At 42.9% G+C, this 15,917-nt stretch overlaps 1 protein-coding gene across 1 annotated transcript; it reads left to right on the top strand.

Moving 5' to 3' along the window:
- The first annotated feature begins 403 nt into the window (after positions 1-403).
- On the top strand, positions 404-14,302 carry LOC135235000 (leiomodin-1-like). Its single transcript, XM_064300181.1, has 3 exons — positions 404-982; positions 8,162-9,919; positions 12,300-14,302. The coding sequence occupies exons 1-3, from the start codon at positions 707-709 to the stop codon at positions 12,324-12,326; spliced, it is 2,061 nt and encodes a 686-aa protein (XP_064156251.1). The 5' UTR covers positions 404-706; the 3' UTR covers positions 12,327-14,302.
- Positions 14,303-15,917: the final 1,615 nt, after the last annotated feature.

Below are 15,917 nucleotides of genomic sequence, written 5' to 3'. Positions count from 1 at the left end.
TTACCCCAAATTACAAAACGTTTATCTGTAAAATAGATGCTTTAGTGCAGCTGAAAGGTGCTAGCAAATTACCAGACTGGCACGGTTGGTTCCATATAAATAAGGCTGTGTTTGTAGCCTATTTAAAAAAAACGTTATTAGGCTATTACCTGAAATATTATCAGGCAGTGGACCGGCTTGCGGAGCATTTGTCTGAAGTCAAATAGAAGTATTTAATGTGATTACTGTTGATTTGTCACTCAGTTTTAGCAAAGGGGCTTATTTAAACCTCCGCGGTCTTTATGGGATTTAGTGGACCCGAATGATTAATTGCAAGTGAAACCCCCTCCTCACTTTTCATTTCACCTCCTTTTTAGCCCTTCCTTATTGCCTTTAAAAGGATAAAATGCTTCGCACTAAATTTGGGTATGCTGTTGCACAGGATTTCAAGGAATGTCCAAGCATCTCAGACGGCTTTGGTGATAGGCTAATGCAGTCCTGCCTGTGCCCTCGACGGCGCAGCTTTCCCTGCACTTGAGTTTTCCGACAGACCAGGGCTGACAGACAGCTGTGACCCGTGGTTCCTCGGCTCACTGGATTTTACACTTGGATTATTGTTGATTTCGTACCAAAAAAATAAATAAAATAAATTACTCGGGGGGAGGTTGTTACAGGCCTCCCAGTGTCTTGCAAGGTTTCTTCGGGGGTGCTCTGTTTTATAATAACCATGTCTAGGGGGAAAACGAGGGGTTTAACCCGGACGGACCGCCAGGTGAGCGAAGACGCCGACATTGACAACCTGTTGGCTAATTTATCGCCCGAGGAGGTAGAGGAGCTGGAGAGGGAATTTACCGCGATCGACCCCGATCCAAACGTACCAGTCGGCCTCCGACAGAAGAATCAGACGGAAAAACAGCCGTCCAGAAACTACGACCGAGAAGCCATGCTGGACTACTGCGAGCGTGAAACTAAGAAACTCATCGAAAGAGAGCTGTCTTTCGAGGTATGCAAACGGTCACCGCATATAGCTCAATCAAGATGACCGTTCCTCAGTATGTCAGTTGATGCAGCAAAGCCGTCTTCCAGCTGTATCCTAAGCATAAAATGAAAGGGAAGGAGTTTTACCTGGAGAAGAATTAAGTATTTCAGTTTTTTTTCAATCAAGCAAGGATACTCCTTTTGTTAATGTTAACGTCTAATGCTACATTCGCAAGTTTGACATGAAAATTAAACGTGTAGGCTACATTAATTAAACGTAGGTCTATGCAAATATTATCCAGCTGAATCCAACATTCGTTTTTCCTGCTCTACCAATTTCGTTGTTAAATGAGCAAAAGAGAAACCGGAAAGTCTTAAAGTCTCAAATGTTTAGCATCTGTCACCTGTCAATCAGTGCGTGTTGTGCATAGAGGGAGTATCGCCATCAAGCTGATGGCTGTTAGGAGGCTAAGAGCGGACAGCTGGCGCTGTGGTGAGTGTGTAAAGAGGCTGGGTCAATGCTGGGGGGCGACGAGGTGGATCGGAAACTCTGAAATGGTTCCTTGGCGTCTTTATCAATCGTGTCTTGGGCAGTTGGAGCACGGCTGCTGAAGCACTCCATCATCGCGTCCCGTTTGCTTGTAAGAGAGGTGTACTTGCAAGTTTAGGCGTTTCGCCAGATTAAGGTCTTTCTGCAGACTTGTCAAATGACCACGAGCTTTTCAAGACGATTCCATGACGTGCTCTTTAAATGCCATATTGCATCCAGTTTAACTGAAGCCAAGAGCATGAATACGATTACGAATCGCCTCATGTCTTGATTGTATCATAAGCACATATCTTCCCAGTTTGGGTTAAATAAGTTATCCTTATTAAATTCATTTTGATTGTTATATTTTGGTACAATTCTTCCTAATGTAATTTAAACATATCATGCTTAGCCATTTACAATAAATTAGTGATCATCTACCCATGGTTTCATGGTCCATACTGGTTTGGTTGTGTGGCTCACTCCTTCATTCCATGCAGGTGGTCATGCCATGTTGTTCCAAAACAAATCTGTGAAAAATCTGACTGAAGGGCCAAAGTTACAGATGTCTTGTGGATGGACAACAGGTGATAGGACTTAGTGTGATATGAAAGATGAATTGGTTCAGAATAAATATCTCCATGAAGTCCTCACAGTGGACGGTTTCTCTGCAGTGCACTTTGTATGTTTGTTTCTCCTGTGACAGAAGTCATTAACCCTTTAAGGTGTAAGAGCTCAAATATCTAAGTTGAATGTTCTTAACTGAACATTCCAATGCTGATGTAACAATCACTACTACTGGTAATTGAAGAACACTGACTAGAATTTTGAAAAACATTCCAAAAAACCTACTTTTCAAATGGTTAATGAGTCATCATGAGGAGATGATACACACTTGTCGCTGAAGGACCAGGGGGCGCCATTTTGTGCTTTGTGGCAATTTGGGATAAGTGCTTCAGATAGCAAAGTGCTGTGTCAGCTGCATTCCAGGCTTATGGCAGTGATCCCGGTCTGCGAGAGATGGCCTGGTGTGAGCTAATGGACTGTAAGAGCTGCTATCTCGGGCTGCGTCCCCGCATTCACTGTGTACAGGGAGACTAGCCCTCATTCACTGTGTACAGGGAGACGTAACAGGGAGACTAGCCCTCATTCACTGTGTACAGGGAGACTAGCCCTCATTCACTGTGTACAGGGAGACTAGCCCTCATTCACTGTGTACAGGGAGACGTAACAGGGAGACTAGCCCTCATTCACTGTGTACAGGGAGACTAGCCCTCATTCACTGTGTACAGGGAGACTAGCCCTCATTCATTGTGTACAGGGAGACTAGCCCTCATTCATTGTGTACAGGGAGACTAGCCCTCATTCACTGTGTACAGAGAGACTAGCCCTCATTCACTGTGTACAGGGAGACGTAACAGGGAGACTAGCCCTCATTCACTGTGTACAGGGAGACTAGCTCTCATTCACTGTGTACAGGAAGACTAGCCCTCATTCATTGTGTACAGGAAGACTAGCCCTCATTCACTGTGTACAGGGAGACTAGCCCTCATTCACTGTGTACAGGGAGACGTAACAGGGAGACTAGCCCTCATTCACTGTGTACAGGGAGACTAGCCCTCATTCACTGTGTACAGGGAGACTAGCCCTCATTCACTGTGTACAGGGAGACTAGCCCTCATTCACTGTGTACAGGGAGACTAGCCCTCATTCATTGTGTACAGGGAGACTAGCCATCATTCACTGTGTACAGGGAGACTAGCCCTCATTCACTGTGTACAGGGAGACTATCCCTCATTCACTGTGTACAGGGAGACTAGCCCTCATTCACTGTGTACAGGGAGACTATCCCTCATTCACTGTGTACAGGGAGACTAGCCCTCATTCACTGTGTACAGGGGGACTAGCTCTCATTCACTGTGTACAGGGAGACTAGCCCTCATTCACTGTGTACAGGGAGACTAGCCCTCATTCACTGTGTACAGGGAGACTAGCCCTCATTCACTGTGTACAGGGAGATGTCTTCATTTTTATGACATTAGTGTTTGCATTCAAGGGAGGAGAGCTTATGCTTGTGTTTTTGAAGAATACGGCTCAATCCTAAAAGATTTGGTTCGATGTAGCAGGAATGTTAAGCTAACGTGGACTAGCTATGCTTCGGAGCTGCAGAGTTGGGTACTCGTGGATGCAGTGATTACCCGAGCAACAGGTGCTGAGAAACAGAAATATGAGCTGTCGGGACCCGTCGGCCGATGTGGGACATCCAGAGAGAGTTCTGTTTGTTTAAGAAGAGATGAGACCGACAGCAAGGGTACGAAAGACCCGACCCAAACATGCAAAATGCCACCCACACACTGGGGCCTCATCACTCTACGGGTTGCTAGGCGGCAAAACCTTCTTTTGAGTAAACAAATGCTTCTGTTTGTTCCAGTGGGAGGGGTTAGCACTAAGACCAAACCCTGAATGTGGTCACTTCATATTTATTTTTCAAACAAACAAATACAAACGGAGAGTGTTTACACGACTCGGTAACAAGATACATGGACTGCAGGCCGAGTTGGTAACAGGAGCATTTGACAACATTGGGGAGATGCATTTCTGGTATGCCTGCTTATTTGCAGTTCTTTCACCACAGATTTAAACAGCTGGGTACACAAATAGAGACTTAGAATCTAATGGCATAGTTTAATTTTTTTTTAATTAAATTTGTTAACATTTGTTTTGCCTTTTGGCCACAAACTCTGTTTGAAAAAGAAGGACACTCCTAAACTTTCTCTTATATTGGAGCACACAATAGACTGTTACAGTCAAATATACATTATACTGTGCATTCATTGTAACAAATGGATTGTTACTGAACTATGGAAAGCATGATACCACATTATGTAACAATCCTATGTTACATAACATAGGATGTCGAGTTAAACTTTGCAGCTCTTGAATTGTAATCCTTTTTGGTTTCCTCATTATCATTCTCTGTGAGCAAGGGGACAACGTGTCATTGTGTACTCTATCGGGAATTTTGGAACTGCTCCAGATGTTTGAAACCTTTTGATTATTGCCCTGACAGTGCTCAGCGCTATGCCTACCAGTGCACTTATTTGTAAATATTTCCTGATTTGTGTAGGTCAACAGCCATCCGTCTATTTTGATATGAGAATTCTTTGGCTTTCCACATGCTGAAGGGTTTCAGAGTTTTTACACACATATTTTATATCTTAGAGATACAGGAAATGACAGAAAGCCAGAGAACAGATGTTGCAAAACTTAAAGTACAACCCAATTTCATGGAATAATTAATTTCTAGTAGTGGTAATCGTTTTGAAACCTGTTTTTTGAGGAAAATATTATTACTCTTTTTTTCCCATGGCACCGTGGGCTATGCGTGGCAAATTGAGGAAGAGCAGTGGTAGTCAATTCAGAATCCACTCCAGCTTGTCATTTACCTACATCTCCATCATCTACCTATACTCCTTACCTATCTAATTCTAATTCTAATTCTTGGTAGACAAATGTTCTACCGTGAATGGAAACAATAATCTAAAATAAACTGAAACTCATGTGCCTCAGGGGTGGACCAGATAAAAAAAAGTTGAGGTGGCAAGTGTACCAGGGCTCAAGCTAAATAGTGTAATTAGTGTAATTATTTCTACATGTGACATTAAAACCAGGCAATCACAAAGGCCTCTCTTCACCTTACCGCAGAGTGGAGCCGACTGCGAATGATGCCCAGTGCATGCGATCTCCTCCATTTGCCATGTGAAGAAAGATGCTGTGTTTATTTATAGTTTTTCTTTTTCTCTTACCCAGGATTGGTAGCAGCCAAATTATTCTGAATGCCGTGTCATCTATCCTATGTGTGCTCTTAGCATCTATGTTAGTTAGCTGCATAGCCTTAGTGTGACAAGGTGGCACTAATTCTGGGTGGTGAGTGAATTGACAGTGGTTCAGAATGCAGTCAGTTGGCCAAACTATTATATTTATGTGCAGTACCCCTTTGAGCAGGGGTCAGTAAAGGTCCACTCTGCAGCTTGGAAGGTTAGCAGAATACTGCATAGCATGCTGTTCATGTCCACAAAGGTCCCCTCTCCTATGGGAAGGCTGTGCTTTTCTAAAAGGCCAAGGCAACTAAATCAGCTGGGCTGGCTGCCAGTCAGCTACAGGTGTTCATGCCCGCAGGAGCAGGCTAGGCCACTGCTGGCACTTTGGTGCTGGCCGTTGGCAGGAAGCTGTGAGCTGCCAAAGAGGAGGGGCAGCCTCCTCTGCCACTCCCCCAAAGAGGAGGGGCAGCCCCCTCTGCCACTCCCCCTCCTCCCATCACCTTCCCAGCATCACGCCCAGTGTGGGAAAAAAATTATTGACTTCAAAATATGAAGTCAATAATTTTTTTTCCCACAAGAACATGTAGTTGTAATAGGTGTTGTTTCTTTGTCTAAAGTCTCCACATGTTTTTGATTTGTTAAGTTATTGTGTCATATGGACAATATTTTAATATTCTGTGGATGAACCAGGGATGGTTTGCGTATGACCATATAAGGGTCCCTCTTTTTTCTACTGCGAAGTCTCTTTGTACAAAATGGCGGGACTTCCATGGTTTCAGAAAGCATTTCACAATCCCATGGAAAGTTTATGGGTGACATCACAATCATTTTGTCCATATGTTTTCTACAGTCTAATATAGTTCTGCATGATGCCATAGCACAATGAATAGCAACAAATGGAAGCTTGTGAAATACAGTTCAGCCAAAAAGTACACCTACATACACCTAGGCTAAAGATATTCAAACTCAGTTTTTCACAACTCCGCGCATTTCATGTTACCATACATTTCTTTTGGCAAGTCAATTAGGGCATCTACTTTGTTCACATCAGAGGTAATTTTAAAACAATCGATTAGCGACAGATTTATTTCCGCTTTAATTCACCATATCGGAATTCCAGTGGGTCAAAAGTTTACATACTGTGGCTGTGTTTAAGGGCCTACCTTTAGAGCCTCTGCCTTCTTGCCCTTGATACCATGGGAAAATCCAAGCAACTCAGCCAAGACCTCAGAAAACAAAACTGCGGACTTCCGGAAGTCCTGTTTCTCCTTAGAAGCAATTTCTAAACATCTGAAGGTACCATGAGCATCTGTACAACCAATTTTATGCAAATATAAAAATCCTGGGACCACACATGCACTGCATTGTTCAGGAAGGAGGCACAAATTAACTCAAGGCTGAACGAACTTTGGTCTGAAAGGTTCAACTGAGCCCCAAGACAACAACAAAGGAACTGGTGAAGGAGTTGGAGACATCAGGCACCAAAGTATCTATATCCACCATTAAGAGAATCCTACATCGCCATGGCCTGAAAGGGGGCAGGGAAGAATCCCCTACTTCAAGACCGGCATAAAAAGGCCAGAATGAGGTTTGCAGGTGATCACCAGGATGAAGGCCTAGCCTTTTGGAGGAGTGTTCTCTGGTCAGATAAACCAAAAATGTAACTCTTTGGCCATAATGATCAGTTCTATGTATGAAGGAGAAAGGGTGAGGCTTTTAATCCGAAGAACACCATCCCAGCTGTGAAGCATGGGGGGTGGCAGCATCATGTTGTGGGGGTGTTTTGCTGGAAAACTGGTGCGCAAATAAATGGCATCATAAGGAAGGAGGATTATCTAGATTATCTAATACTGAAGCAACACCTCAAGACATCAGCTAGAAAGCTGATCCTAAGCATACCTCCAAAGTTGTAACAAAGTGAAAGTATTGGAGTGGCCATAACAAAGCCCTGACCTGAATCCCATAGAAAATTAGTGGAATGAACTGAAAAAGTGTATCCGAGCAAGGAGGCCCACAAACCTGACTGAGCTACACCAGTTCTGTCAAGAGGAATGGGCAAAAATTCCGGCAAAGTATTGTGCGAAGCTTGTGGAAGGCTACCTCAAGCATTTGATTCAAGTTAAGTGGTTAAAAGGCAATGCCACCAAATACTGTGTATGTAAAGTGTATGTAAACGTTTGACCCACTGAAAATCTGATATAGTACATAAAAGCTGATATAAATCTGTCTCTTAGCTATTATTTTTAAATGACCTCTTATGGAAATAAGATAACCAAATTGACTTAACACAGGAAATGTATAGTAACAGAAAATGTAATGGAGTTGTGAAAAATTGAGTTTGAATGTCTTTAGGACTAGGTGTAGGAAAACCTTTGGCCTAAACTGTAAGCCTAGCCCATAACCTGAAGGCATAGTTTACAGATTTACTTTATCAAATTTGTACTATTTTTTTTGATGTGGCTTATGTCATAATGGTGTGCTACTTTATCAAAAGCCTGTTCTGTCTTACTAATTTTAAGTAGGCACCGCCTTACTGGACAAAATCTAAAGGATAGCATGTACCAAACTACACTTGATTCTACTGTAGAGTTACTACAAACTTGTGATCGGCAACTGAGGCTTTTCACATTTTTAATGTGACCTGCTTTTTGCTGCTAGCTTTCAACTATCATAGGCAATTAAAGAAATTCAGTCATCACAGGAAAACTTTACAAATGAATTAGTCCAAATGAGTGAGTCACAGTTTGGCACAAGTTAGCTATACTCATGAAGTAATTAATGAAGCTTCACTTGTCTTAACACAAATTCAAACATTAATGTAAGCTTTTGTGTATTTCTTTTTTGTACACTGTAGGAACCTAAGAATGAGGTCTTGAAGAAAGGTCTGGCAAGGAGCTTCTCCAGGTCAGACAGCCAGGGGGGCTCAGAGCTGGGGGGTCAGAATGCAGTGATCCATCGAGAAGATTGTGGCTCTACATGTCTGGGTCACAAGATGGAGGACAAGAACCTCAAGAGGAGAGACTGCCCCACTGAGGATCGGGCAGGTCCCTCAAATAGGTTTAGGAGGGAGGGGAGTAGGGACAAGGAGAAAACGTGTGAAGCCCAGGGAAAAGCTGCGAAAGAAAAGAGCAAGCAGGTGGAGAAGAGGGAGGACAACAAGAAAAAAATAGAGAGCAACAGCAAGACAACAGCCTTGGTCTCCAAGCTGCAGGAAAAGAAGGAAGAGAGCAGGGAAAAGGAAAGAAAAGAGGAGATGGGAAAGACAAAGGGACTCATCTCCAGGCTGCAGGAGAAAAAGGAAAAGGAGGTAAACAAAGAGAAGGAGGGCAAAGATGATGTGAGGAAAAGGGATGGCGGAAATATGAGAGGACTCATCTCCAAGTTAGAGAAGCAGCAGAGCCAGACTCGAGAAAACAAGACCGAGGAGAAAAGGGAGAGAGCTGTTGAGACGGGTACGAGGAGTAATTTGGGACAAATTGGCTTGCAAGAAAGTGAGAAGCAGCAAAAAATTAAAAAGGAGAAAGCGAAGGAGAAGGAGAAAGGGGTTAATGAGAAGGCAACAAAGAAAGAGACAGAGAAGGAGCAGGGAAGAGAGAAGAATAAGAAAGTCCATAATGAATCTGTGAAAAGCAACCACAATGAGGAGGATAGTACCAACTGCACTGCAGATGGGAGCCAGCCTGGTAAGTCCAAAGAACAGGAGGAGGATGAGGCCGCCACCATGTTCAACGAGTCCCTGGAAAAGGTCAGTAAAAATGACCCTGATTTTATTGAGCTCAACGTCAACAACTCGGAGGTCATCAAGACCAAGACACTCATTCAGTTTGCCGAGGCCTTGAGGGACAACACGCACGTTAGGACGTTCGCCCTCGCCAACACGCGCGCCGATGACCACGTGGCCTACTCCATCGCAGGAACCCTGCATGCTAACAGCACCCTCACCAGCATCAACCTTGACTCCAACCTTCTCACTGCCAAGGGCATCATGGCTGTCATCCACGCCCTGCAGCACAACGCCACCCTCACTGAGCTGCGTTTCCACAATCAGCGCCACATCTGCGGCGGGAAGACCGAGATGGAGATGGCTAAGGTGCTCAAAGACAACACCACCCTGCTCAAGCTGGGCTACCACTTTGAGCTGGCCGGCCCCCGCATGACCATGACCAACATCCTGAGCCGTAACATGGACAGGCAGCGGCAGAGGCGCCTACTGGAGCAGAAACAGGCCCAGGCTCTGGCTGAGGCCCAGTCTAATGGTGAGATGAAGGACATTCTCAAGAGCCCCAAGGCAGCAGGGGCCATCCTGAAAAGTTCCCACAAAGGTACACCCAAACCCTCCCCACAGCCTACGCCCCAAACCTCCCCCAAGACCCCAAAGAAGGTGGGTGGACAAGGAAGAGGAGGAGGAGGAACAGGCACCCCTGGACCCCCAGTTCCCCCTCCTCCACCTCCTCCTGCCCACTCTCTTGATCACAACTTCCTGCGGAATTCACTGACACCTGTTTCGCAGAGGAAGGTTGATGACCGGAGTTTGGGCCGTGGCATGGAGAAGAATTCAAGGGACCAGTTGCTGGACTCCATTCGCACCAACAATTTGAGAAAACTTAAAAGGGTAAGAATAATAGGGCATCTGTGCCTGTGTCTATATGTATATGTATATACTGTATATATATATATATATATATATATATATAAGCTCCATAATGTTCGGGACAAAGGCATATATTTGTTTTTCTTGATTTGGCTCTGTACTCCACAGTTTTATATTTGTAATCAAACAATTCACATGTGGATAAGTGCATATTTTCATCTTTTATTTAAGGGTGTTTTTATGCATTCTGGTTTCACCATGACAGCACTTTTTATACATAGCCCCCCATTTCAGGGCACCATGATGTTTTGGACATATTCATCTAATGTAGATGAAAGTAGCCATGTTCAGCACTTTGCCACATATCCTTATGCAGTAACCGTTCGCAGTCTGTGACCCATAGACATCACCAGGTGCTGAGTATCTTCTCTGCCATGCCTGTACTGCAGCCACCTTCAGCTCCATCTTGTTTCGGGGGCTAGTTGCCTCAGGTTTTCCATTCAGCTCGTGAAATGCATGTTCAATTGGATTCAGATCAGGGGACTGACTTGGGCACTGAAGAATTATCCAGTTTTTTACTTTGAAAAACTTTTTTATTGCTTTACCAGTATATTTGAGATCAATGGGCCTCATTCACGAAACGTGTATGATCACATTTGATCGTAAACTGCATGTAAGAACGTTTCCAAGAACATTTTACAATTTACGAATATCTGCACGTGTCATGAATCCCATATTGTTTTTGTAGGAACATTTTAAAGAAAAAAGTAAGAAAAATTTGATAAACGTTTTGTGAATGAGGCCCATTTTCTTGCTGTAGTATGAAGTGTTGTCCTAATGAGTTTGAGGTATTTCATTGAACTTGAGCAGATAAGATGCTTCTGTACTCATCAGAATTCATTCTACTGTGGCTATCAGAAGTTACATCACCAATGAAGACAAGCAAGCCAGTATGTGTGATAACCATACATGTACAAACCAAAACACCACCACCATCATGTTTCACAGAAGAGGGAGGGTGCTTTGGATCTTGGGCAGTCGCTTTTGGCCGCCACACTTTGCTTTTGCCATCACTCTGATACAAGTGAATCTTGGTCTCATCTGTCCTCAAGACCCTTTTCCAGAACTCTGCTCTTTTAGGTACTTCTTAGCAAACTGTAACCTAGCCACTGTGTTTCTGTGGCTAACTAGTGGTTTGCATCTTGTAGTGTAGCTTCTGTAGTTCTGTTTATGAAGTCTTCTGTGGACAGTAGCCACTGACACATCCACGCCTGCCTCCTGAAGAGTGTTTTTGATCTGTCAGACAGGTGTTTGTATTTCTTCATCATGGTGGGGATATCTTTGATCATTGCCTGTAGATGTCTTCCATGGCCTACCAGGCCCTTTACAATTATTGAGCTCACCAGTGCTCTCTTTCTTCTTAATGATGTTCCAAAAGGTTGATTTTGGTGAGCCCGAGGTTTGGACTATGTCTCTGACTGTTTCTTTTTTTCATTTCTCAGCCTTATAATGGCTTCCTTGACTTTCACTGGCACAACTCCTCCTGTTTTCAAATGCCAATAACAGATTCCGCAAAGCAAAGAATCAAGACTAGATATTATTATTATTATTAATTACATTTATATAGCACTTTTTCCAAATGCTCAAAGTGCTTTACAGTGAAGGGGAACTCACCTCACCCACCACCAATGTGTAGCACCCACCTGGGTGATGCACGGCAGCCAATTTGCGCCAGAACGCTCACCACACATTAGCGAAGGTGGAGAGGGAGAGAACATTTATTTAGCCAATTAAGTCTGGGGATGATTTTTAGTGGCAAGTTTGCGAGAGCCAGATCTGGGATTTGGCCAGGACACCGGGGAACCCCCTACTCTTAGCGATAAGTGTCATGGGATCTTTAGTGACCACAGAGAGTCAGGACCTCGGTTTAACGTCTCATCCGAAAGACGGCATCTCCTACAGCACAGTGTCCCCGTCACTGCACTGGGGCATTGGGGTTTATTTGTACCAGAGGGAAGATTGCCCCCTGCTGGCCCACCCAATGCTCTCTTATATCTGCACTAAGGAAGCAATTGAACACACCTGAGTAATCAGAAATGCCTGTGAAGCCATTTGTCCTAAGCATTATGGTGTCCTGAAATGTGGGGACTATATATAAAATGTATAAAAACTCTTTTTTATAAAAGCTGAGAATCTGAGCTGAGAATTGTTTGATTGGAGGGTAGAGAGCCAAATTGAGATAAGGCATGTCTTTGTTTCAAACATTATGGAGGGCACTCTACATATACACAGTTTAGACACATTTTTTCATATATTGTATATCAAGGGGATTCACATAATGCATTAATATAAAGGTAAAGCAAGTAAAGATTCTCATGCCTCCCTCTCTTTGTCTCTGCAGGTTGAGGTTCCCAAGCTGCTGCAATAAGTGTGTGTGTGTGTGGGGGGGTGGGGGGGTGGGGGGTGGGGGTGTAGAGGAGGATGGAGGTGAAGAAGATGGACATCTCATAAATCTCTGGGAGATCAGAATTGAATTATGTCTTTTGGACCCCCTGGATACAGTCTTGGCACTGAGCTGCAGCAGGATTAGAGTACAGCCCTGGAGCACCTTAAGAGTGGAGTGTAGGATGCGTGGTTGAGAATGTGCAGTGTCTTCCTAGAGTCCCCACAAACCCATCTTAGTGGACAGTGAAGGCGGGTGCAGACCGGTCTGAGGGAGGAGTTCAGAGCGGTCTGAGGGAGGAGTTCAGACCAGTCTGAGGGAGGAGTTCAGACCAGTCTGAGGGAGGAGTTCAGAGCGGTCTGAGGGAGTAGTTCAGACCGGTCTGAGGGAGTAGTTCAGAGCGGTCTGAGGGAGGAGTTCAGATGGTGGGGCAGTCTGCACCCCCACCTGAATTACACTGGATTCTGAAGCAGGTTGTGTGTGTGTGTGTGTGTGGGGGGGTGGGGGGGGGGGCATGTGTGCCATGTTTCCTCTGTGGGGGTCTTGTTCATACTTGCTGATGGCGTGTGTGTACTTTAAAAGCAATGTGTTGTTTCTCTCATTTGCGAGGTTGACAGTAGCCATTGTGAGACTGGATGACAGTTGTGCTGGCTGTATGGTCCCCAGTACATGCACAATATGCTAAGGCTAGCAGAATCCCATTCACCCATTTCAGCTCATTTTGCCTTGTTAGCTTGTCTGTCACAACTTGGCAGGTTGTCATCAGGAAATTCCTGTGCGGTTTATTGTGCATGTAGATTAAATGGAAAAGAGGTTCCTTGGAATAGTGGGTAGCGGCATTATTTGAGCCAGTCATACCAGACCTGGAGTCATAAAGCATGTTCAGAGTGGGAGTGCTGATCTGACATCAGGATTCCCTGGTCTATATAACCACATAACATCATGACAAGAACAGACCATTCAGCCCACCAATGCTGTCCTACCACTTAAGGTACCTACTGCTCACCATTTACCTATAAACTAGATAGTATCTCACACCGTATCTGGTCTTGAAAACCCCCAGAGTTTCTGCCTCTACTACATGACCTGGCCTGTCCTAGTCTTATCCATGGTATATGTATGTTTAAACGAGACATTAATATGCTAAACTGATCCTAGATCAGCACTCGTACTCTGAGACACATTGTGAGTACAGACCCAGGTCTCATTATGACATCTCAGCCACTTCTTACATTGCAAATCCCACCTAGAATTCCCTTGTACTTACTTGCACCTTATATTGACTCAGGATAGACAGAACAGCAATAATGGGGAGTCAGACAAGAGATTTGCATTGTAGTGCCTTTTTATTTTTACCTACAGTTAATTACTGGATAATGGGTGATGCCCTTACAAACATTCTGAAATATGTATGTTATTTAGTGTGCTTCTCTGTTCAATCTGGTTCAGAAGTGGATCAAAGTACCGTACATATTCACTGCAAACATGCAAAATTTGGTTATAATCAAATCAGGATCAATGTTCCTTTACATGTCAAGTAACAGAATGAGCTTGATGAGCTAAAGTATATTTCTTGTTTTTCTGTTTGCAACATGGTGAACAATATCATCAAAAGCTTTTTTTTTCTTTTTAAAGATTAGGATTGCTTTAGCAAATTTTACAAACTCCATGTGGGCAGTTCTAAGGTTGTTCTATTTTATTCTGAAACTCAGTTGATTGTTTGATATTGTGTATATTGTATTGGACTGGAGTTATTAGCGGAACCAAGCCATGCATTGGAGCCTATATCTCATGATAAATTCTGTAAGAGGTCTAAATGGCTGCCTGTTTCTCTTCTTGCCATGGGCACAGTGAGAAATGTTTTTACTTTTGAGTTGTAATCAGCACAGGTATTTCATGATTGGTGTATCTCACAGTGCAGTCATTTTGAAGTTTTTTGAATAAATGATTTACAGACAATACTTTTTGCTTGTAAACTATTCCTGTTTACTTCAAACATTTTCAAAACAAAAGATCCTATTCAATCATTGAAGTGGAATTATATTGAATACATTTGTCAGATCCTAAATGCTCTTCTGTTTATTTACTGCTTTACACACATTGGTCAGGGCTCACTTGAAAAATATGTTTATCTCACTAGGAGTCACCAGAATATATTAAATGATACATTTTTTTCCATTTGTGGTTATTTAGAAGCAGTGAAGCTGAAATATTTATAGAAGGACTTACAGTTGAGGCCAAAAGTTCACATACACCTTGGCTAAAGACATTCAAACTCAGTTTTCCACAACTCCACACATTTCATGTTTCAAGTCAATTAGGGTATCTAATTTGTTTCCATAAGAGGTAATTTCAAAATAATAGCTAAGAGACAGAATTATTTCAGCTATATCAGATTTCCACATACACTTTGTTAGTATTCGGTGGCATTGCCTTTTAATTGCTTAACTTGAATCAAACACTTGGGGTAGCCTTCCACAAGCTTCTCACAATATTTTCGCACATAAACTTGTTTGTACAGATGCACGTGGTACCCTCAGTTGTTTGGAAATTAGGAGGAACCGGAGGAGGAACTGGACTTGTGGAGGTTCACAATGATTTTTCTGATGTCTTGGCTGAGCTGCTTTGATTTTCCCATGGTATCAAGGGCAAAAAGGCAGTGGCTCTAAAGATAGGCCCTTAAATACAGCCACAGGTGCCAATTAACTCCCAGTTAACTCCTAATTAGGACAATTAGCCAATCAGAAGCTTCTAAAAAGTCATTACATCAATTTCTGGAATCTTTGAGACTGTTTAAAGAGACAGTCAACTTGGAGTATGTAAACATTTGACCCACTGGAATTCTGATATAGTGAATTAAAGCTGAAATAAATCTGTCTCTAATCAATTGTTTTAAAATGACCTCTGATGTGAACAAAGTAGATGCCTTAATTGACTTGCCAAAAGAAATGTATGGTAACATGAAATGTGCAAAGTTGTGAAAAACTGAGTTTGAATATCTTTAGCCTAGGTGTGTGTAAACTTTTGGCTTCAACTGTATATGCTACTTTAGACCTACTCACTTATCTGAAGGAACTCATACAGTAGTTTGATGGTAACAGTGTTTGATGGTATTACAATGATAGCATCCCAATACTTAAAGTTACTAGGTGACCAGGAATTCACTTTTATTTACCTTAAAAAAATCCAGTTTGTCTCAAGTTATGATCACTTTCATTCTCCTGTATTGGGATAAACAATCCAAATGTTCTGCCATCAGGTAATCTATTTTAAAAATGACAAATAAAAAAAGGCTGGACTGAACAACACGTTAGTAAAACATTTGATCTTAAACGGCTTATTTGCAATATTTTCACATGGCTGTAATATCATACTGTCTCAGAAATTGCACCAGGGCCTCTAGATCATGCTTTACTCGTGTCTATCACTCTGTGTGCAAACATTCCTTCAGAATGTAGATATTTCACTTTGGTGGAAATTATACAATATCCTGGTGAAAAAGAGTTGATCAGTGTTGAAAATTTACCTCCACCCCATATGACTGACATCTTTATTAAAACAATGTGTGTAGCATGA

This window comes from Anguilla rostrata, chromosome 11 (genome assembly GCF_018555375.3).
Source record: "Anguilla rostrata isolate EN2019 chromosome 11, ASM1855537v3, whole genome shotgun sequence".
NCBI lineage: Eukaryota > Metazoa > Chordata > Actinopteri > Anguilliformes > Anguillidae > Anguilla > Anguilla rostrata.
Note: the sequence above shows the minus strand (reverse complement) of the source record. Positions and strands in the feature narration are given on the sequence as shown.